The sequence below is a fragment of the Aphidius gifuensis genome, linkage group LG2 (assembly GCF_014905175.1).
Source record: "Aphidius gifuensis isolate YNYX2018 linkage group LG2, ASM1490517v1, whole genome shotgun sequence".
Lineage (NCBI taxonomy): Eukaryota > Metazoa > Arthropoda > Insecta > Hymenoptera > Braconidae > Aphidius > Aphidius gifuensis.
In genome coordinates this window covers 20,276,064-20,294,371 of record NC_057789.1, presented here as the reverse complement: position 1 = coordinate 20,294,371, position 18,308 = coordinate 20,276,064, and the positions used below count along the sequence as shown (strand labels likewise).

The window sequence follows — 18,308 nt, the reverse complement described above, 5'->3', positions numbered from 1 at the left end:
TTTTTGCCGGTGATGGCGCTTGTCAAATTTTTTTTATATAGATTTCACATACAAAAGCTCTACAAGCGCCGCCAGTAGAGGAAAAAAGCCCTAAATTGTAATGCCCTGTGAATTGGACTGCAGTTTTATTATATTTCAGTGGCTATATCATACACTAACACAACCGCACTCTCAGTACAACCAACTGTTTTTTTTTTTTTTGCGGTGTTTCACGATTTACACATTTTTTTTAATTATTGAATAAATGTTTAAAAGAATAAAAAGTTGATCAATTATATTTCAGGGATTAATAATATTAGGTTATTATACAAAAATTATTTCAAAAAACTATTGTTTTATCGAAAAAAAAAAATAAAAAATTCATCTTTTTGAGGTTGGCAATGGCTCTCAGACCAATGTATTAAACATAGGCTTTATCCCCTCTCCTATACCGCAAAATTTGGCCGAGGTAATCCCTTAATCATTATACACCTCCATGCCCTTAATGTAATCAAAGAAATTGAATGGTAAGTCACATTCATTCCTCGGCTCCATCTTTTCCTTAGCTACTGCTTTTCCGTGGTATTTTATTTATTCAAAAAATAAAATCAATGCAATCAATATTCGTTAATTTATTTTTAAAAAATTTACAAATATAAAAGATGCACAGTATGAATTGGCACAAGTTTGTGGTTCTGCCTTTTGGTGGTCAAAAACAGTTGACTTTTTTTTTTTTTTATTTTACCGGTAAAAAATCCCGACTCATAACCCCAACTATTCTAGATCATATTACAGAAAAAGATTTGAATATTGAACTGTTGAAAATTTGAAATAAAATGAAGGAACTGTTTTTCAGAAAAACATACAAATTTATTTATTATTATTACAATCTTTTTATTAATCAATTTTTCGACATTACAATAATCATGATATCGTTTATAAAAAATCGTAATAGAAAAAAAAATAATAATATTAAAACGTATAAAAAATAATTTTATAATCTATTAAGAAGTGTCTGAATGGCTCTGAGTCTATTTATTAATTCATTAGCATTAGTTTTACTGAAAAGTGTTGTTAAACATTTTGAAATAATATCTTGTGATTTGATAATGACTTTTCTTTTAACAAAATTATTACCAATTTTAGTATTATTTGTGAAATAATTGACGAGATTTGCTGTTGATTGTATTAAATGAAATTCATTGCCTTCATTGAGCCAAACACGATTATTACCACCAATCATTTTGTCATAAAGATCTAATAAATCTTCCATAGCAACACCGAGTTGTAAAAATCCAGTCATAATATCAGTATTTGGTACATGTAAACGGCAAGCACGCAATTCAAGTTCTTTCAAAAGAAAATCAATTGGAAAACAGTGTGGTGTACCAGAGTATTCTTGACCTAACATTTTAATTTTACTCATGACAATTGGTAGTTTATCCTCAGGTGCTTGTCCTTGTGAATTTTTCATTTCATTGTCAATAATATTTGTCCATATACCTTGGACAAGCATAGCATCTTGATGACCAGAGCAGTGTATTATTGCTAATTTACATTCCCAAAGTTGATGTGGATCAGCATATTCTTCATAAAGCTGAGTAATATCAAGAAGAGATGAATTTAAACGAAGTTTGGCATCTCTAATAACCATGTCATCATATAGATGTTGCTGATTGCATATTGTCTCGAGTATTTGCTGTTGGATTCTTGCAACTTCAACTTTATCCTCAAGTTCACGTAAAAATACCCCTAGATATGGTGCATATCCAGTTTGATCACTTCTCATACAAACAACAGCACGAGCAAGATATTCAACACGTTGTAGTAATTGTATATCTGATCCTGGTTTCGTTGCAAGATCATCAAGTATCTTAGCAGCTGCAGCATGATTTTTATTTCTTTCATAAAATTGCCAAAGTAATTCTGGTTTATTAACACGAATAAGATATGTCTCAAGTGATGAGGCAGCAAGAGCAATAAGTTCACCATGTAAACAACGATCAATCATCCATCTGTAAATTGCACTGTGAAGTATAGTACAAGAGCTTTGAAGTGCATCTTCAATAATTTGATGTAGTGTTTGTTTTGCTGGTGCAATTGATGCAACGGAATTATTGTATATTGGTGGTCCGGGTTTACTAGGGACTGTTGGTGTTAATGGATTTGATATACTTTGATTATACAAAAGATCAAGCATTGATATCACTTCTTTGTATATTTCTAGTCTTTTCATGTATGCTGAATTGCCTTCTAGATCTTCAGTTGGCTCATTATTTTTATAATAATGCAATGCAGCATTATTTTGATCAATTTTATTAGCACAACAAAGTGATAGCTCTAAAATACCAGCATGAAAATGACAAGCAAAAAATTGTTGACAAACTGCTGTTAAATTAATACGTGGTGCAACTGTTTTACATAATTTCAATGCTGATTGCAAATAGCTTTCTTTTTCATCTGGATTTTGTGAATTTTTAGCTTTTAATATTATTTCATTTGCTTTTGAACAAATCGCATCTTCACTTTTGTATAAACTTGGACATACTTCACGCAATTTTGAACTAACAACATCGACTGATGCATTGTCACCCAAATAACTTTCGATCAAATGAATTATTAACAATGATGATATCTCATGTCCAATTAGTATCAAGTCACGAAATGTTGCTGTTGAAAATTGATTTATTTGATCTTTTGATAAACAACTAACAATACTGTGTAGTTGATTTTCACAAAGTATTTTCCAAAGACCAAGTACTTCACAAGCATGATTGATAAATCCTTTCAATGCATCAAGTGAATTTCTTTCTTCAACAAGGGGCTCTTGATAATGAGTCATTGATGTTTCAAAACCATCATGACCAACTCTAGTAGCATTATGTTGTTTTGAAATATGTGTATTTTTATTTAAAAACGATCTAAGAGCCTGGAGATGTCCAAGAATCCATCCAATTTGAGTAGAAAAAATTGTACTTAATATTTGTGATTTTCCATTGATTGTTTCTTGTTTGATACATCGAAGATTCCATATTGGTCGTAAAATTCTACCTACATAAAGATAAAGCCCTCCATGTTTACCCGAAAACTGTTGAATTGCAGTTTCAATATTTAATGATAATCCAGTTTGTTGAGGTGGTTTAAATATACCAGGACGATCAATTATTGGTATTCTTGGTGTTGATGTGCAAACATTGTACAATGCATGAAGATCAGATTGTTGTCCTTGTTGATAATTCGTAATAATGCGTTGTCCCCCATAAAGAAAAAATGCCCGTGTTGCCCACTCTGATAATTGTGCATTTTGTGAGCTTTCAAGTGTCGCAAGAATAAGACATGTTGCACATGCTTGCTCGGGTGATTGCGATTCAAAATATGAACGAACAGCTTCGGTATCGGGTCCTCTTTGTTCTAATAATAATTGTCGTAAAATATCAACTGGTCGTACTTGAACGAGTATGATTGCACCTTGTGCTGTTAAAAATATAAATTTTCTCGGTGGTTCCATATGTTGACGTACAAGTAATGGTGGTTCGCCAATTTGTCCAACTTGTTTATCAATATAAATTGCTGATTCTCCTGGTATCTCAGCCATTGCCCAGGCTGGACTATCAAGTGGTAGTATACTCTGTGTTTCAGCAAGATAATTTGTAAATGGATATGCATCGTTACTCAGACACCAAGCTGTTTCAGTATCACCACCACAAATAAGTATTAATGTCCCTTTACGGTAATGTGCCATTTGTGCTTTTCTTGGTCTCATAACTGGTGCATTAGCAGCATAACCAGGAGGTAAACGTACATGTATTAATTGTAAACACTGTGGACGTGGTCCTGGGTTTGTTATTGATGAACAAGTGAAATAAAATCTTGTACCAGTTGCTGCAACAGCTACGAGATTAAGATGGACTGACTCAGATTCATTTATTGCTGATATACTCACCAATGGACGAAAATTATTACTGTCTAATGTTTTGACAACATGAACAGTATTTTGAACGAGTGATGACTGCGATAAACTTGTTATTTTTGTTGCACCATTGTTGTCAATATCCCATACCATTATTGTTCCTTTGTCACCAAGTGTGTATAGTATATTACGTGAGTCATCAACAGATATTTGGACAATTGATTCTTCTTCTGTTAAGGCAATTGTCACAAATGATGGCACCAAAAATGAAAGAGGTCCTTCAGAATGATTAATTTTTTTGCAACGTTTGCCAAACCACGACGATTCAGCTTGATAATGTATTTCATAAAGTGAACCATTTCTACCACCCAAAAATATACGACCACTATTTGTATTTGCAATTGTTGTTATAGCAATACCATCTGTTGCAACTGTAAATATTGGCTCTGGTACTAGTTGAATCTCGCCTTGAGTGCCGTCAGATTTTTCATTCATTGTCACACCAAGAACAGTAATTTCGACAGTTGTTGTCAGAATCAAAAGATACTTTACGTAGCTTTGGAATATTCCTGGTTTTGGTTTCACAAAACCAACACTGATTATTGTCTCATTGAGACCGTCAAAATATGCAACATCTGATTCATTTTCGTATGACCAAACGTAAATGTCAGAATCGATTGTTAACCAAGCTTTGGAGATGTCAGTAAATAGGCCCATCATGCAGTGACATTGCATGTGACTAAAATGCTCCATTACTTCTGATGGTAGTGGTATTTTACTGTGCATTTTCATCTGATTTATGCTTGTTAAACTTGATGAGTTGCCATTTAATTTTGGATAGTCGTGATCATCTAGACCAGATACTGTTGGTCCACTTTGGACAGTATATCTCATTAAATTAATTAACAATGGAAAATTGCTGTCAGCGACAATGTGTTTATCCACCATTTTTCCTGCCATCTCCAAAGCGTCTAGATGATTTTTCAATGGCTCCATGTCTAAATAAGAATAATTAATCAAATAGTTTTTATGATTTGAAAGAATTTCGAAAACACTCATCATTTTTAACTAGGTATTGTAATACTTACTTTTTTTCTAGGTAATATAACAATAAATACTATTTTAGGTTAGAATGATTTATTTAGTCACCAGAGATAATTAACTGAATAAAACAAGTGGTTGTAAAACTTATCCAAAATATACAATTCCAAATATATTTATAATATTCATATGTAGTAGTATTAATTTCGATAAATATCAACTAAAACATTTATACGTTTATAATCATTCTGAACTGTTCTGAACACTTAGGCGACTTAGACCACTTACATATGTAAACAATTGTGATTTCTGAACAGTTCTGACTTCTGAATGAATTATATATGAAAGCATATGAAAGCAATGAAAAGCATGAAAAGGCCCGCGCGTTCTGCAGCACCCGCACCTGCACCCGTATTCACGGGGCAAAATTGTTCTCATTAGGGCTTTTTTTTCCGATGGTGGCGCTTGTGAAGCTTTTCTATGTAAAATACGGGTGCAGGGCATCACAATTTAAGGCTTTTTTTTGCCACTGATGGCGCTTATAAAATTTGTTTTAAGCGGTGTCTCCACGGCCCACGCCAGTGTTGGGTAAATGGTCGATTTTTGGGTTTAATACTTTCATACCGGTATGAAAGTATTAAACCGGTATGAAAGTATGAAAGTATGAAACTCAGGAACGCCCCCTATGGCATCAAAGCTGTCTACCATACCAGCATAAAACTCTCGACTGTCAAATTTTTTGTTGATATATTAATAGATGTATTACAGAATAAACAAATAATATGAACAATATTTTTGATTATAAAAACAACAACAGTAATGTATTTCAATTTATTTGAACAGATAATAAGCTAAGAAATGGCTAAGAAATGGCTAAGAAATGGATGTAGCTTCTCTGTTAATTTTTAAAGAATTAATTCAGCCAAAATAATTAACATCCTTTCCTTAGCTACCATTTTTCCTATAGCTTTTTGTTAATTTAAATAAATAAAAAGCTATAGGAAAAATGGTAGCTTAAGAAAGGAAGTTGTCACATGTTAATTCATACGAAATTAATTTTGCCAGAGAAATAAACATGCAGGCAACATCCTTTCCTTAGCTAATATTTTTCCCATAGCTTTTTATTAATTTAAATAAATAAATGGTCATAGGAAAAATGGTAGCTAAGGAAAGGAAGTTGTCACATGTTAATTTATACGAAATTAATTTTGCCAGAGAAATTAACATGCAGGCAACATCCTTTCCTTGGATAATATTTTTCCTATGACCATTTATTTATTTAAATAAATAAAGAGCTATGGATGGCAGGATGTTGCCTGCATGTTAATTTCTCTGGCAAAATTAATTTCGTATAAATTTACATGTCCCTGGTAGAAATATTTCTCCGCCGTTACTCCGGCTTTTTCCGGCTTTCTCCGGCATTACTCCGGCTTTCTCCGGCATTACATACCCGGCCCATTCCGGGAAACTATTTCGGCATGAGGTTGATGGCGGAAAATTAATTCCGGCATGAAATTGATGGCGGAGAAATTATTCCGGCATGAGGTTGGTGGCGGAGTAATTTATCTAAATGGCTGAGACGGTGTGGCAACACATCTAGGCATGGTATCGATGGTGGGGAAATTACTCCGGCATGAGATTGATGGCGGATAAATTTTTCCGGCATGGGATTGATGGCGAAGACAATATTACAATTGTTATTAATAAATACTATTTTTGAGCAGACAAACTAGAGGTTTTTCATCGGTTGAACATTTTTATAATATGACAATCTATTCTTTTGTGTTCTTGGTTCATGGAGAACCACATCTAACCCCGCACATACACATGCTTTATAAAAAAAAAATTGTCAAGTTCGCTCACACATTTATAATCTAATCCTCGCCGAGTCGCCGGACGGTTGCCAGAAATACCATAATTCTACCGCTCACCATCGCTACTCATATACATTAAAAGCTAATTGCATGCATAGCAGTGGAAGCCAACGTAGATTGTTTTTATTCATTATTCAGCGAAAAGAAAGTGTGTGCCCTAGTATAAGGCAAATGGAAAATCATATCAATAAACAAATAAAATAATAAAATAGCCATATTGTGCCCAGGGCTAATATTAAAACACTCAGAATAAATGAATTCTGCTTGGATAAATTTGTGGTTCAGCAAAATGGCAGCAGCCGACTCACCAACGACGAAGTCTTATTCATAGCAATGCTGTATTCAGGGTGCAAATTTTATACAATTTAGTTTACTGATGGCGATAAATTCTTATGAACATTGAAAGTTTTAAGACAGTAATAAAATAAATTAAACTGAATATGTTCTGATATATAAATGAAAATTTACGTAAGTACAACAATTATTATTTTCAAATATTACCAAAGTTTTTATGTTTGAAAAAAAAATAACTCGATCTTAGTCAGCAAGTGTTTGTAAATAAATGAGGTTATAACTGGAGCGGTTTTTTTTTATATTAATTTCATCATATCAGTTGACTTAAAATTTGTTTAAAATGTAAATATGATGAACATTTTATTTTATTACAATTAATGAATATATTTTTATTTTATAGCTGCGATTAAATTCAATCAAAAAACTTTCAACGATTGCCTTGGCACTTTGTGCTGAACATACTCGTTGTGAGTTGATACATTTTGTTCCATTGGTACAACGTTTGGCATCTGGTGATTGGTTTACGTCAAGAACATCGACATGTGGTTTAATAAGTATCTTATCCACGTAAAGTACAGAAACAATAGCTGAATTAAGAAATCATTTTTGTAATTTATGTCAATTGACATCTTAAGATGATACACTAATGGGGCGACGTTCAGCATCATCGAAATTGGGAGAATTTGCGAAAGTTGTTGAAATTGAGTATTTAAAATCTGATTCAATTCTAATGTTTGTTATACTTGCACGAGATGAACAAGATTCTGTTCGTTTATTAGCTTTTGCATGTGTTAGTATATTGCAACATTATTACAACGAGAAGATGTTGAACAACGTGTTATGCCAAAATTACGTCAATGTGCTGCTGATTTATCAAGTGTACATTATATGATTGATGATAAATTTATAGATCTTGAAAAGCAGTTAATTATAAACGTACCACATTCCGAAAATATAATTTTAGTTTTCTGAGTCATTAAATGTGATGGTTAGTTTAAATAAATATATTTGATAAAATTGATGAACATATAACATTTCTACATTGTTTTAGTAATCTCATGCCGAATTAATTACTCCGGCATTAATGTTATGCCGGAGTAATTATTCTGGCATAAGATGAATGCTGAAGAAAATGCTTCGGCATAAAACTAGTGGCGGACTAATTTTTCCGACATTACTTCCATGCCGGAGTATTTACTCTGCCATCAATCTCATGGCGGAGTAATTTTTCCGCCGTCAATCTCATGCCGGAATAATTTTGTCGGCATGAAGTTAATGTCGGAAAAATGAATCCGCCACTAGTTTTATGCCGGAGTTTTTTCTCCTTCACTGATCTAATGCCGAAATAATTTCTCCTTCACTGATCCCATGCCAGAATAATTTCTCCGGCACGAATCCTATGCCGGGATAATTCCTCCGCCATCAATCCCATGCCGGAATAATTTTGCTGGCATTAATCCCATGCCGGAACAATTTCTACGGCATGAGTCTCATGCCGGAATAATTTCTCCGCCATCAATTCCATGCCGGAGTAATTTTTCCGCCATCAACTTCATGCCGGAATAATTTCTCCGCCATCAACCTCATGCCGGAATAATTTCTCCGCCATAAATTTCATGCCGGAGTAATTTTTCCGCCATCAACTTCATGCCGGAATAATTTCTCCGCCATCAACCTCATGCCGGAATAATTTCTCCGCCATCAATTTCATGCCGGAGTAATTTTTCCGCCATCAACTTCATGTCGGAATAATTTCTCCGCCATCAACCTCATGCCGGAATAATTTCTCCGCCATAAATTTCATGCCGGAGTAATTTTTCCGCCATCAACTTCATGCCGGAATAATTTCTCCGCCATCAACCTCATGCCGGAATAATTTCTCCAATAAAGAGCTATGGATGGCAGGATGTTGCCTGCATGTTAATTTCTCTGGCAAAATTAATTTCGTATAAATTTACATGTGACAACATCCTTTCCTTAGCTATCATTTTTCCTATGACCATTTATTTATTTAAATAAATAAATAGCTATGGGAAAAATATTAGCTAAGGAAAGGATGTTGCCTGCATGTTAATTTCTCTGGCAAAATTAATTTTGTATAAATTAACATGTGACAACATCCTTTCCTTAGCTACCATTTTTCCTATGACCATTTATTTATTCAAATTAATAAAAAGCTATGGGAAAAGTATGAGCTAAGAAAAGGATGTTGCCTACGTACTAATTTCTTTGGCTAAAGTAATATTTTATGAATTAACATGTAAACAACATTCTGTCCATAGACATTTTTCCAATAGGTTTTTACATAAATAAATAAATAAAAAACTATGGAAAAAATAACTAAAGAAGGGTGTTGCCACATGTTGATTTATAAAGAATTAATTGAGCCAAAGAAATTAACAGGTAAGCCACATCCTTTCTTTAGACATTTGTCAATAGCTTTTAATATATTCAATAAATTTATTACTACTGACAAAAGTCTGAGAAAAGGATGAAGATTATTACTATTATGCTATAATTAAGGTACAACTAGGGAAAATTAAAAATAATGACGATTTCACGAATTTTATAGAGTAGGTAATTGAAATAACGATACACCTTTTTCTTTAATCAGTTTTTTTGTTATAAGATGTTTTTTTGATTAATTAACTGTTAAAGATGGTCCTTTTTTTGAGGTTAAACATAGGCTCTTATGGAAAATAATGTTCGGCTTTTCATATTACCCCATCGAAATACTTGAAAATATAATGCCATATTTACCAAAAACTAAAGGATAAAACTAGAAAAAAAGACGAAAACGAAGACGTATGGCGGTCCATGATAGCGACGCATGCGCAAATAAAATAATCTATTTTTTTGAGTATGTAAAACACACTTAAATTGCACAAGGCACTTAAGGCTTGTGGCCACTAGCATAGTTTTTCGACCAAGTTCTATGCCATAGCGCTATGGAAGGAAAAGTTCACATATGACGGCTATAGAGCGGCGTTTGAATCGTTTCTTGAAATTGTTTCAGCTGTACCAACTTGCTTACAAACACATAAAAGATAAATAAAAATATAACCTTTTTTATTTGTTGACAATTTGATATTTTGACAGTCAATCATTATATATATGTACTATACATGTGTAAATATAAACAAAGAAATTTATTAACAACGCTAACCATTGTTGTTGTATTTTTTTAATGTTGGCTGTATCAAAAAAAACTAGTGTGAACAAGAAGACTAGAAATACAGGAGGACTTACTCCCTATCTCGCCTGTATATAACAACCGTTCCGCTATGTGATCGCCGCATAATTGAGGGGCGCTAGTAGTACCACGGTAACGTGCGCGAATTGTATCGCTTTTTTTTTACAATGCGCACAATACAAACATACTCTGACAAACACTAATAGAGCATTATACACATGATGTATAGCTTGTGGAGCTTTTGTATGTGAAATCTATATAAAAAAAATTTTGTCAAGTGCCATCAGAGGAAAAAAAAGCCCTAATGAGAACAATTTTGCCCCGTAAATACGGGTGTGGGTGCAGTATAGATTTCAACAGGGCCCCGGCACTGCGGCGGCTTGTTTCGCAGTCTAGTTTCTTCTGATTCCCCAGGAAAGATCTAGTTATGTTGCATTCATATTGGTAATCCTACTTATTTTCTACAGTATCGGTCTCAAATCTGTTTTACCAGCTCAATGGCAGATATTTATTCGAATGAAATAAAATAATATAAACAAAATTATATTTATTAATTTTAAATTGAATTGACGATTGAAAAATAAGTAATTGCTTACATGCAGTCGCACCACCGGATCAAAAGTCAAAACGTAACCACACTTATCAAAAATTATATTTAATGTAAATACAAATAATGAAGAACTTAAATAATTACATAATAATTAAGATAAAAAAGAATCATATGTTTTAATTGTTAGAGCCAGTGGATGAAAATGCTCATCGAGTTTTTATTTTGCTGGAGCTGGAAATCGACACATTGGAATTGTTGATAATTGAAATAACAAATCTTCATAGACAATTGTTGTTTACAATAAGTGATATTAAAAATTTAAAAGTTGATGCTGCAGCTAGGTAAATTGTATACCAATAAAATTCAACAATCAATATTACCCATAATAATAAATTGAATTAATATTAAATTAATAATTAAAAAATTAAATTCAACCCAAATATAATCCAAATATAATAATAAAAAGTTTATATGTAATAATATATAGTTATATGAAATTATATATAATCATATATAAAAGTGGTTTATTTGTTATATATGCTAAGATATTGAAATTAGCTTGACAGGCTATTAGCAATGCAATATGCTAATATATAATCATATATAACTATATATTATAATATATAGAAACATATATCTTAAATTTATTAATTTAATAAAAAAAAATACTTTTTCATTGTTTAAACAATTTAATGTTTTTATTTATATAATTGATGATTTATTTGTCCGAAAATATATTACACTATAATACTTAACATCACCAAGACTTGAACACGGTATCTCTTAGTTGAAACTCCAGATAGCCGTACTTACTTAATCACAGCCCTGGTAGATATATTTCTCCGACTTTTTTCCAACTTCTTTTCATTTTTTCTCCAACCATGGTTCATTTTCGTAAGAAGGTGGAGAAAGTTGGAAAAAGTTGGAGAAATATTTCTACCCTGGAGCAGTAACAATTAAAGGTGACGAAAGTTTGTTTTACTTAAATATTCATTATAATCATGGCAATCCAAGAATTAACCGACACTCAGCTGATATATAAATTTTAATTGTTTCATGTACCCCGGAATGTAAAAAAAATAAGCAGCTGTTATATGTATATTATTGAACAAACAAACTTCCAATATTAAATACATAACAGTGGCTCTTAATATATTTATATATTTTGAAAGAATGAAAAATAATTAGTTTCGGTGACCCAAAGAACAATCGACGAATGTCAAGTCATATACGTTGGCCAGTCTTTAATGTGCCAACTCTTTGCTTTATTGTATATTCTCAGTTTTGGCCACCCAATAATTTACCAAGGCTCAGCCAATGAATTGCTTGATAAGAGCTGACCACCTCTTTTTTAACCAATGGTCGGCCAAGTATTGGCATACGAGCCTTGGTAAGCAAATAACCAGCCAAGAGTCAGCCAAGCAGGGGTATAGCACTCTGTGTATTTTGGCACCCGTATTCAGAGAATGTTCTCATTAGGGCGTTTTTTTTTTGATGGTGGCGTTTGTGAAGCTTTTCTATGTGAAATCTATATAAAAACAATTTTGTCAAGCGCCATCAGCGGAAAAAAAAGCCCTAATGAGAACAATTTTGCCCCGTGAATACGGGTGCAATAGGGGCTTATTTTTTGTAACCAGTGGACCGTACATCAACACAGCACCCGTATTCAGCAGTCCAATTCACAGGGCGGCATTACAATTTAGGGCTTTTTTCCTCTACTGGCGGCGGTTGTAGAGCTTTTGTATGTGAAATCTATATAAAAAAAATTTGACAAGCGCCATCACCGGCAAAAAAAAGCCCTAAATTGTAAAAAATTTGCCCTGTGAATTGGACTACGGGTGCAGAAGACCAATTTTCGTCGTAGAAAGAGACAGACAGACAGACAGATAAAACGAGACGATATATACTTTCTACAAGACCGACTTTTCAATAACTTTTTACCTGAATTTCATTTACCGGCATTTTTTGAACCTATAAAAATTAATTAAATTTTTTATGCTTCAATTAATTTATTAAAACAAACAAAAAACTATAAAAAAAATGGTAACTAAGGAAGGATGTTGTTTACATGTTAATTAATAAACATTTAATTTTGCCAAAGAAATTAAGTAAGTTTTTCAAGTAACTTTTGTTTTACTTTTTTACAACTATTTATATATTTAACTGTCTTCTTGGTGAAATCTATATAAAAAAAATTTGACAAGAGCCATCAGTTGCAAAAAAAAGCCCTAATGAGAACAAATTTGCAGATATGATAATATCCCCAAATTTGCCTTGTGAATACGGGTGCAAAGTGAGATTACTGAAATCTAATAAAACTGGACCCTGGTGGAAATATTTCTGCGGAATTGCTCCCGATTACTCCGAAATAGCTCCGGATTACTCCGGATTATTCCGAATCGCTCTGGATTACCCCGGATTATTTAGAATTGCTCTGGATTGCTCCGGATTATTCCGGAATTGGTTCACTCCGAAAAAATTTGGAAAAATACGAGAAATCCGTAGCAATTACAAAATACTCGAATTACTGTGTAAAATGAAAAAAAAAAACGACCAAAAGATTTTAATGGGCCAATTCCGGAGCGATACGGAGCTTTCTGGAATTTTACGTAGTATTTTCGGAATTTTACGGAGTTTTTCCGGAATTTTACGGAGAAATTATTTCCACCAGGGGAAGCTGACCTTCGTGTCGCCGAGAGAGAAACTCAATGGATGTCCTGTTGTCCCTGTTGTCTTTGTCGGTACAGTCACGTCAACTACAGTTAGAAGCTAGTACGTCAAGACAGTCAAGTTTCTACGTGCTATACACAATATATGTATACCTATATATTTTTTATTTTTTTATTAATTCAATCAAAATATCAACATAAAATACACTCTTAGCATTTTGTAAATTTTATTTTAACGTAGAAAATTGATTATAAATTTATTAAAAAATATTATATTACCATAATTCAGTATATAGGTGAATAAAAAAAAAAAAGTTTCATTATTGTCATCTTATATTTATTTCATATTTTTCCAACTCGTTTTGAGTGTCGACTGAGTGCTACATTGGAGAGTCGAGCCATCCTCTAGGGATACGGAGTAAAACAAAGAAAAGCGCAGAAACTATTTCAGCTAGGGATATTATTCTTGCTTACTTAGTGATATTTATTTCCAGTATTTTTGAATTATTGTTCGACACATAATGTGTTCATTTTTTATTCAAATGTACATTCATTATTTTCTTGCATGTTTATTATCGCGTTATTTATTTATTTATTTATTTTGTGTCATTTTCAAGGGTTTTCAATGAGATGACTTAGTTTGGATTATTTTATTTAAGAATGAAAATATTTTATTTTTCTAAACGTAAATTTATGAAAATCTTTGCCGATGTTAAGATCCTTAATGCCAGTTCTGAATTTCTGAACCTACTCTGAAACACGGGTTGATTGTTTTTTTTCTTATTTCACAGCCAGGTTTAAAGATCTTCTATACCCACAATAATTAATGATCGGTTTTTTTTTTTTTTTTATTTGATTTTTTATTATAAAACCGACACTGGCAAATGACAAACTGAATATTTTGAAAAAAAAAATTTCGCGAAAAATGTTACATTTCCGTACATTTTTGAATAATAAATATTGTTATATTATTATTATCATTTATATTCATACATTTTAAAAGCCCATGTAGACAAGAAATTAAAAATATCAGAATTGATTATTTTAGTTTTTTACTATTATTACATTTGTTTCGATTTCAAGAGCAAATTAATATGAATTTTCAAAATAAATATAAAGAAATAATGATAATTTTAAAAAATACCTGAGTTTTCTTTATTATTTATTGAATACAATAAAGTTCAAATAATTCACTAGAACAATGTTAATCGGTTTATTCAAGTTTGTTTATTGAATATTCAAAAAATAAAATTTTATTATTTTATTTTGTGACCTGTAACATTAGAAAGATTTCGGAATGATTTTTTTTTTGATCTGACCAATTAATATAATAATAGTAATAACAATAATAAAGTACAACCGTTACATTGGTGGTGAGTGCCAGCCTCACAACGTAAGTCTCACACTCAATGATATTTTGTGCAAAAAGTTGTTGAACAAGTAAAATAATAGTAATAACAATAACAGGAATTATGACAAGAATATTTGGAGTAAAATATTAAGTAACTTTTAACTTGCATTCTTTTTCTTTTGTTAAAGCATCACCAGGCTCTCCAAGTTGATAAATCTTTTAGCTTATAATTTATAATCAAACTTCATATTGAAATTATTAATTACTATTATTTTATCTATTTTATCGGGACTAATTTTCTTAAATATGAAAGTCTTCATAAGTTTGACTAATAATAAAAAACATGAACATAAGACAGAATATTTGTTTCATAAAAATTGTATTATTGTAAAGCCTGATAATAAACTTTTATAAAAAGCAAAATATTGCAATTTATTTATTTAAATTTTTTTTGAATTAGTTTATATAGTTTTTAATGAAGTTGAATAGAAATGTTAATGACAACAACACTGTTTTAAAAAATCAAGTTTATCACTAATTAATTTTTAAATAATATAATTAATTTACCTGTTAATAATTCTTATTCTCACTATGTCCCACATATTGTCTTTTAGAAATATTTACTAAATGTTTATAAAAACTTATATTGACTGATTGTGCGTCTTTGAAAAATTATAATTTTCATACTATGATTGAAAGAAAAAAGTAAAATTAAAAAAGAAAATTAAATTAACAAACATATTAATAAATTTCTGCCATAATCATGATTACTAAACTTGACCACCCATTGAAAGGGTGTGACCCTTTTCCTTCACCATAACTATCTCCATAATTTTCCCATATAAATCCAGTTTTTTTGTACTGACCAAACACATTTTTAATTATATTATCTCTCAATTCGTTATATATTTTTTTAGCTTTGGACTGAAATGGTCCCTCAATATTTCCATAATAATGCAATGATCTTAATGTTAAATAGTTCAAATTAATCCATATTGGTCCTCTCCAGTACGGTGGATCATGTTCAGTATTATATTTCATATAAAGCGGTGAAGATTTAGATAATGAACGTAAACCATATTTTGTCCATAATAAATCTGGTCTTTGTATATCATGTAAAATACGATCGAGCATTGGTGAATCAGCATCAATGATTTGTAATATAAATGGAAATAATGATACATATCCAAAGGTTGTATCAACATGTCTAAGTACAGGATCATCTAAAACAACGCGTATAAAATCAGGTGATGCCGGACTTCTCGGTGGTGCTGTTGGTCTCCGTAATTCAACTTTATCTGTATGAAGACCATAATCAGCATATGATTGACTAGATGTTGACCAATGTAATTGATTTAATAAAATGTTATCAGTTAAATAATTATATGTTTCACGAAATTTATCACTTGACTGATTTAATAATTCTGATAATTTTGTCATAACACCAGCTGAAAATGCAACCCAACATCTTAAATCAATATGTCTTTCATCAATGTTTGGGTGTGATGCTCTCGGATAATCATCTAAGCCAGATGTTAATGTTTTTGGATTCAACTCACGATTTGTTAAACTATCCCTACCTCTCCATCTATATGTACCTGGTAAATCACCAATTTGTGTAGTATTAAACCATTCAAACCATGCTTTCAATCTTGGATAAAGCTTACTTAATAATTTGTAATGACGATCTAGTAATTCATTGTGTCTATTATCTAATATAAGTTTTATTGTTAAAAAAAATGTTGGTGGATTTGCGTTTGTTGATATTTGAGTTATGAATTCTTCGGGTACTTTAGCTATTGCTTCTGATCCCAATATCATTTCACGTGGAATCCAACCTTCAGAATTCATTAAATCGAACCAATGACTTATTATATCAAGTTCAATATCAATATCCCATGTTGATATTAATAAACCATGAAAACCTTCATCCCATAAAAATCCACGCGGAAAAAAACTACGACTTGGTACAGCAGTATAAAGTGGTGACTTCCAATACGGTACTGGATTTTTAGTGTAAATACTTTGTACTTGTGAGGTACCATGAAAATAACCAATTGAACCAATCAAATTTGAAAATGCTAATTTTGCAAAATTTATTGTGTCATTACTGAAACCTTTTTCTTTTAATTTGAATATATTATCGAATTTATCATTAAATCTATTACGTTGTTCATTTAATGTTAATTCAAAATTTTTACCAGATAGTTTTTCTTTTCTCAATGGCACTGAACCAGATTCAAACAATATTTCAAATTCAAATGGTACTTTTGCTGTAACTTGTGTTGCACAAAAATTTGGGTCCATTTTTTTACCTTCATTGTCAAGTGGTAATTGATCACCACCAAGTACAATTCTTTTAATATTTGTACCTTTTTGGGTTGCGAGTCGTAAATTTTGTAAAACTGTTTCTTTAACCAAATTTAAACCAGGTGTTATTGCAATTAAAAATGAATGTTCTTCAATTGTCCCTTTTATTGGATTTATGATAAAACGATATGCACCAAGACCATCGGTATAACCTTCCATTCCTGATAAACGATTATCAACACCAAGGGATGCTTTAATATTACCAGTTGTTTTGTCCTCAAGTGCTGAATAAAAAACAAATGATATTTCACCAATTTTATGGAGAAATTCTGCATTTTTTGGTGTAGCTGATATCCGTGCTGTCCAATCCCCACCATGTCGACCACCTGGTTTTTTAACATATGATGTTTTTATAATAACATCACTATCGTGAATTTCTTGTATGCCAAATGTTTTTCCATCGTGCTCCAACCAGCCATATTTATCAAGTTTATCACCTTGCTCACACCAATGACGAAAACTTTCACCTCCTTGACGTAAATTTTGTGGTCTGTACCACATTAAACCACTTACAAGTGATTGTGGATCTCGGGTTTTCATACCAAAGTACAAACCGGGGCGATAAGATCCCCAGTAACGATCAGCGGTATCAAGACCATTTATTGTTACAAGCTAAAAATATCAAATTTGTACTATCATTATACAATAACATTCACTACGGCAAATACACAATATAAATATATTTTTTGATTATTCAATCAAATTGATTATAAAAGCTAGTTATTTTAAGCAAACAAAATTTATGAAACTATTTGAAGAAATTGGCATCAGAAAAGCAAAAAATGTAAGTAAAAAGATTTTCTGAATCAATTATTCAATTATGTATTGAAAAAAATGAACACATACTTTTTCAGTGTCATATGGAGTATTGACACGAGTCTCTAAATAACCTTTGTAACCAAACCAAGCTGCTACAGTCATACAAGCCACAGTCAATGATAAATTCCAAAGATTCATTCGTGATGATTCAGTTTCTTTACGAAAGTGTGCATAATTTAAATGTTTATTTTTTGCTTTCGGTGTTCTCTCATGAGACTTGGATTTAGCCATATTTTTTTGAAGTTTTTTTACTTGGGT

General features: G+C 31.6%; 2 protein-coding genes across 2 annotated transcripts; both read right to left on the bottom strand.

The window, feature by feature from the left end:
* Positions 1–825: 825 nt before the first annotated feature.
* LOC122849306 (nuclear pore complex protein Nup155) lies at positions 826–5,364 on the bottom strand. Its single transcript, XM_044147994.1, has 2 exons — positions 4,978–5,364; positions 826–4,887 (listed from the first exon to the last, which is right to left on the bottom strand). Exon 2 carries the CDS (start codon positions 4,883–4,885, stop codon positions 974–976), a length of 3,912 nt encoding a protein of 1,303 aa, XP_044003929.1. The 5' UTR covers positions 4,886–4,887; positions 4,978–5,364; the 3' UTR covers positions 826–973.
* Positions 5,365–14,300: 8,936 nt separating this feature from the next.
* LOC122849290 (alpha-glucosidase 2) lies at positions 14,301–18,282 on the bottom strand. Its single transcript, XM_044147971.1, has 2 exons — positions 18,078–18,282; positions 14,301–17,843 (listed from the first exon to the last, which is right to left on the bottom strand). Exons 1-2 carry the CDS (start codon positions 18,279–18,281, stop codon positions 15,603–15,605), a joined length of 2,445 nt encoding a protein of 814 aa, XP_044003906.1. The 5' UTR covers position 18,282; the 3' UTR covers positions 14,301–15,602.
* Positions 18,283–18,308: the final 26 nt, after the last annotated feature.

Excerpts from the sequence above, each read along its gene's own strand:
- LOC122849306 (XM_044147994.1), bottom strand. The coding sequence starts at position 4,885 with ATGGAGCCATTGAAAAATCATCTAGACGCTTTGGAGATGGCAGGAAAA.
- LOC122849290 (XM_044147971.1), bottom strand. The coding sequence starts at position 18,281 with ATGGCTAAATCCAAGTCTCATGAGAGAACACCGAAAGCAAAAAATAAA. Across the intron at positions 17,844-18,077 it reads CTCCATATGACACTGAAAAA|CTTGTAACAATAAATGGTCT; the intron begins GTATGTGTTCAT and ends TGATATTTTTAG.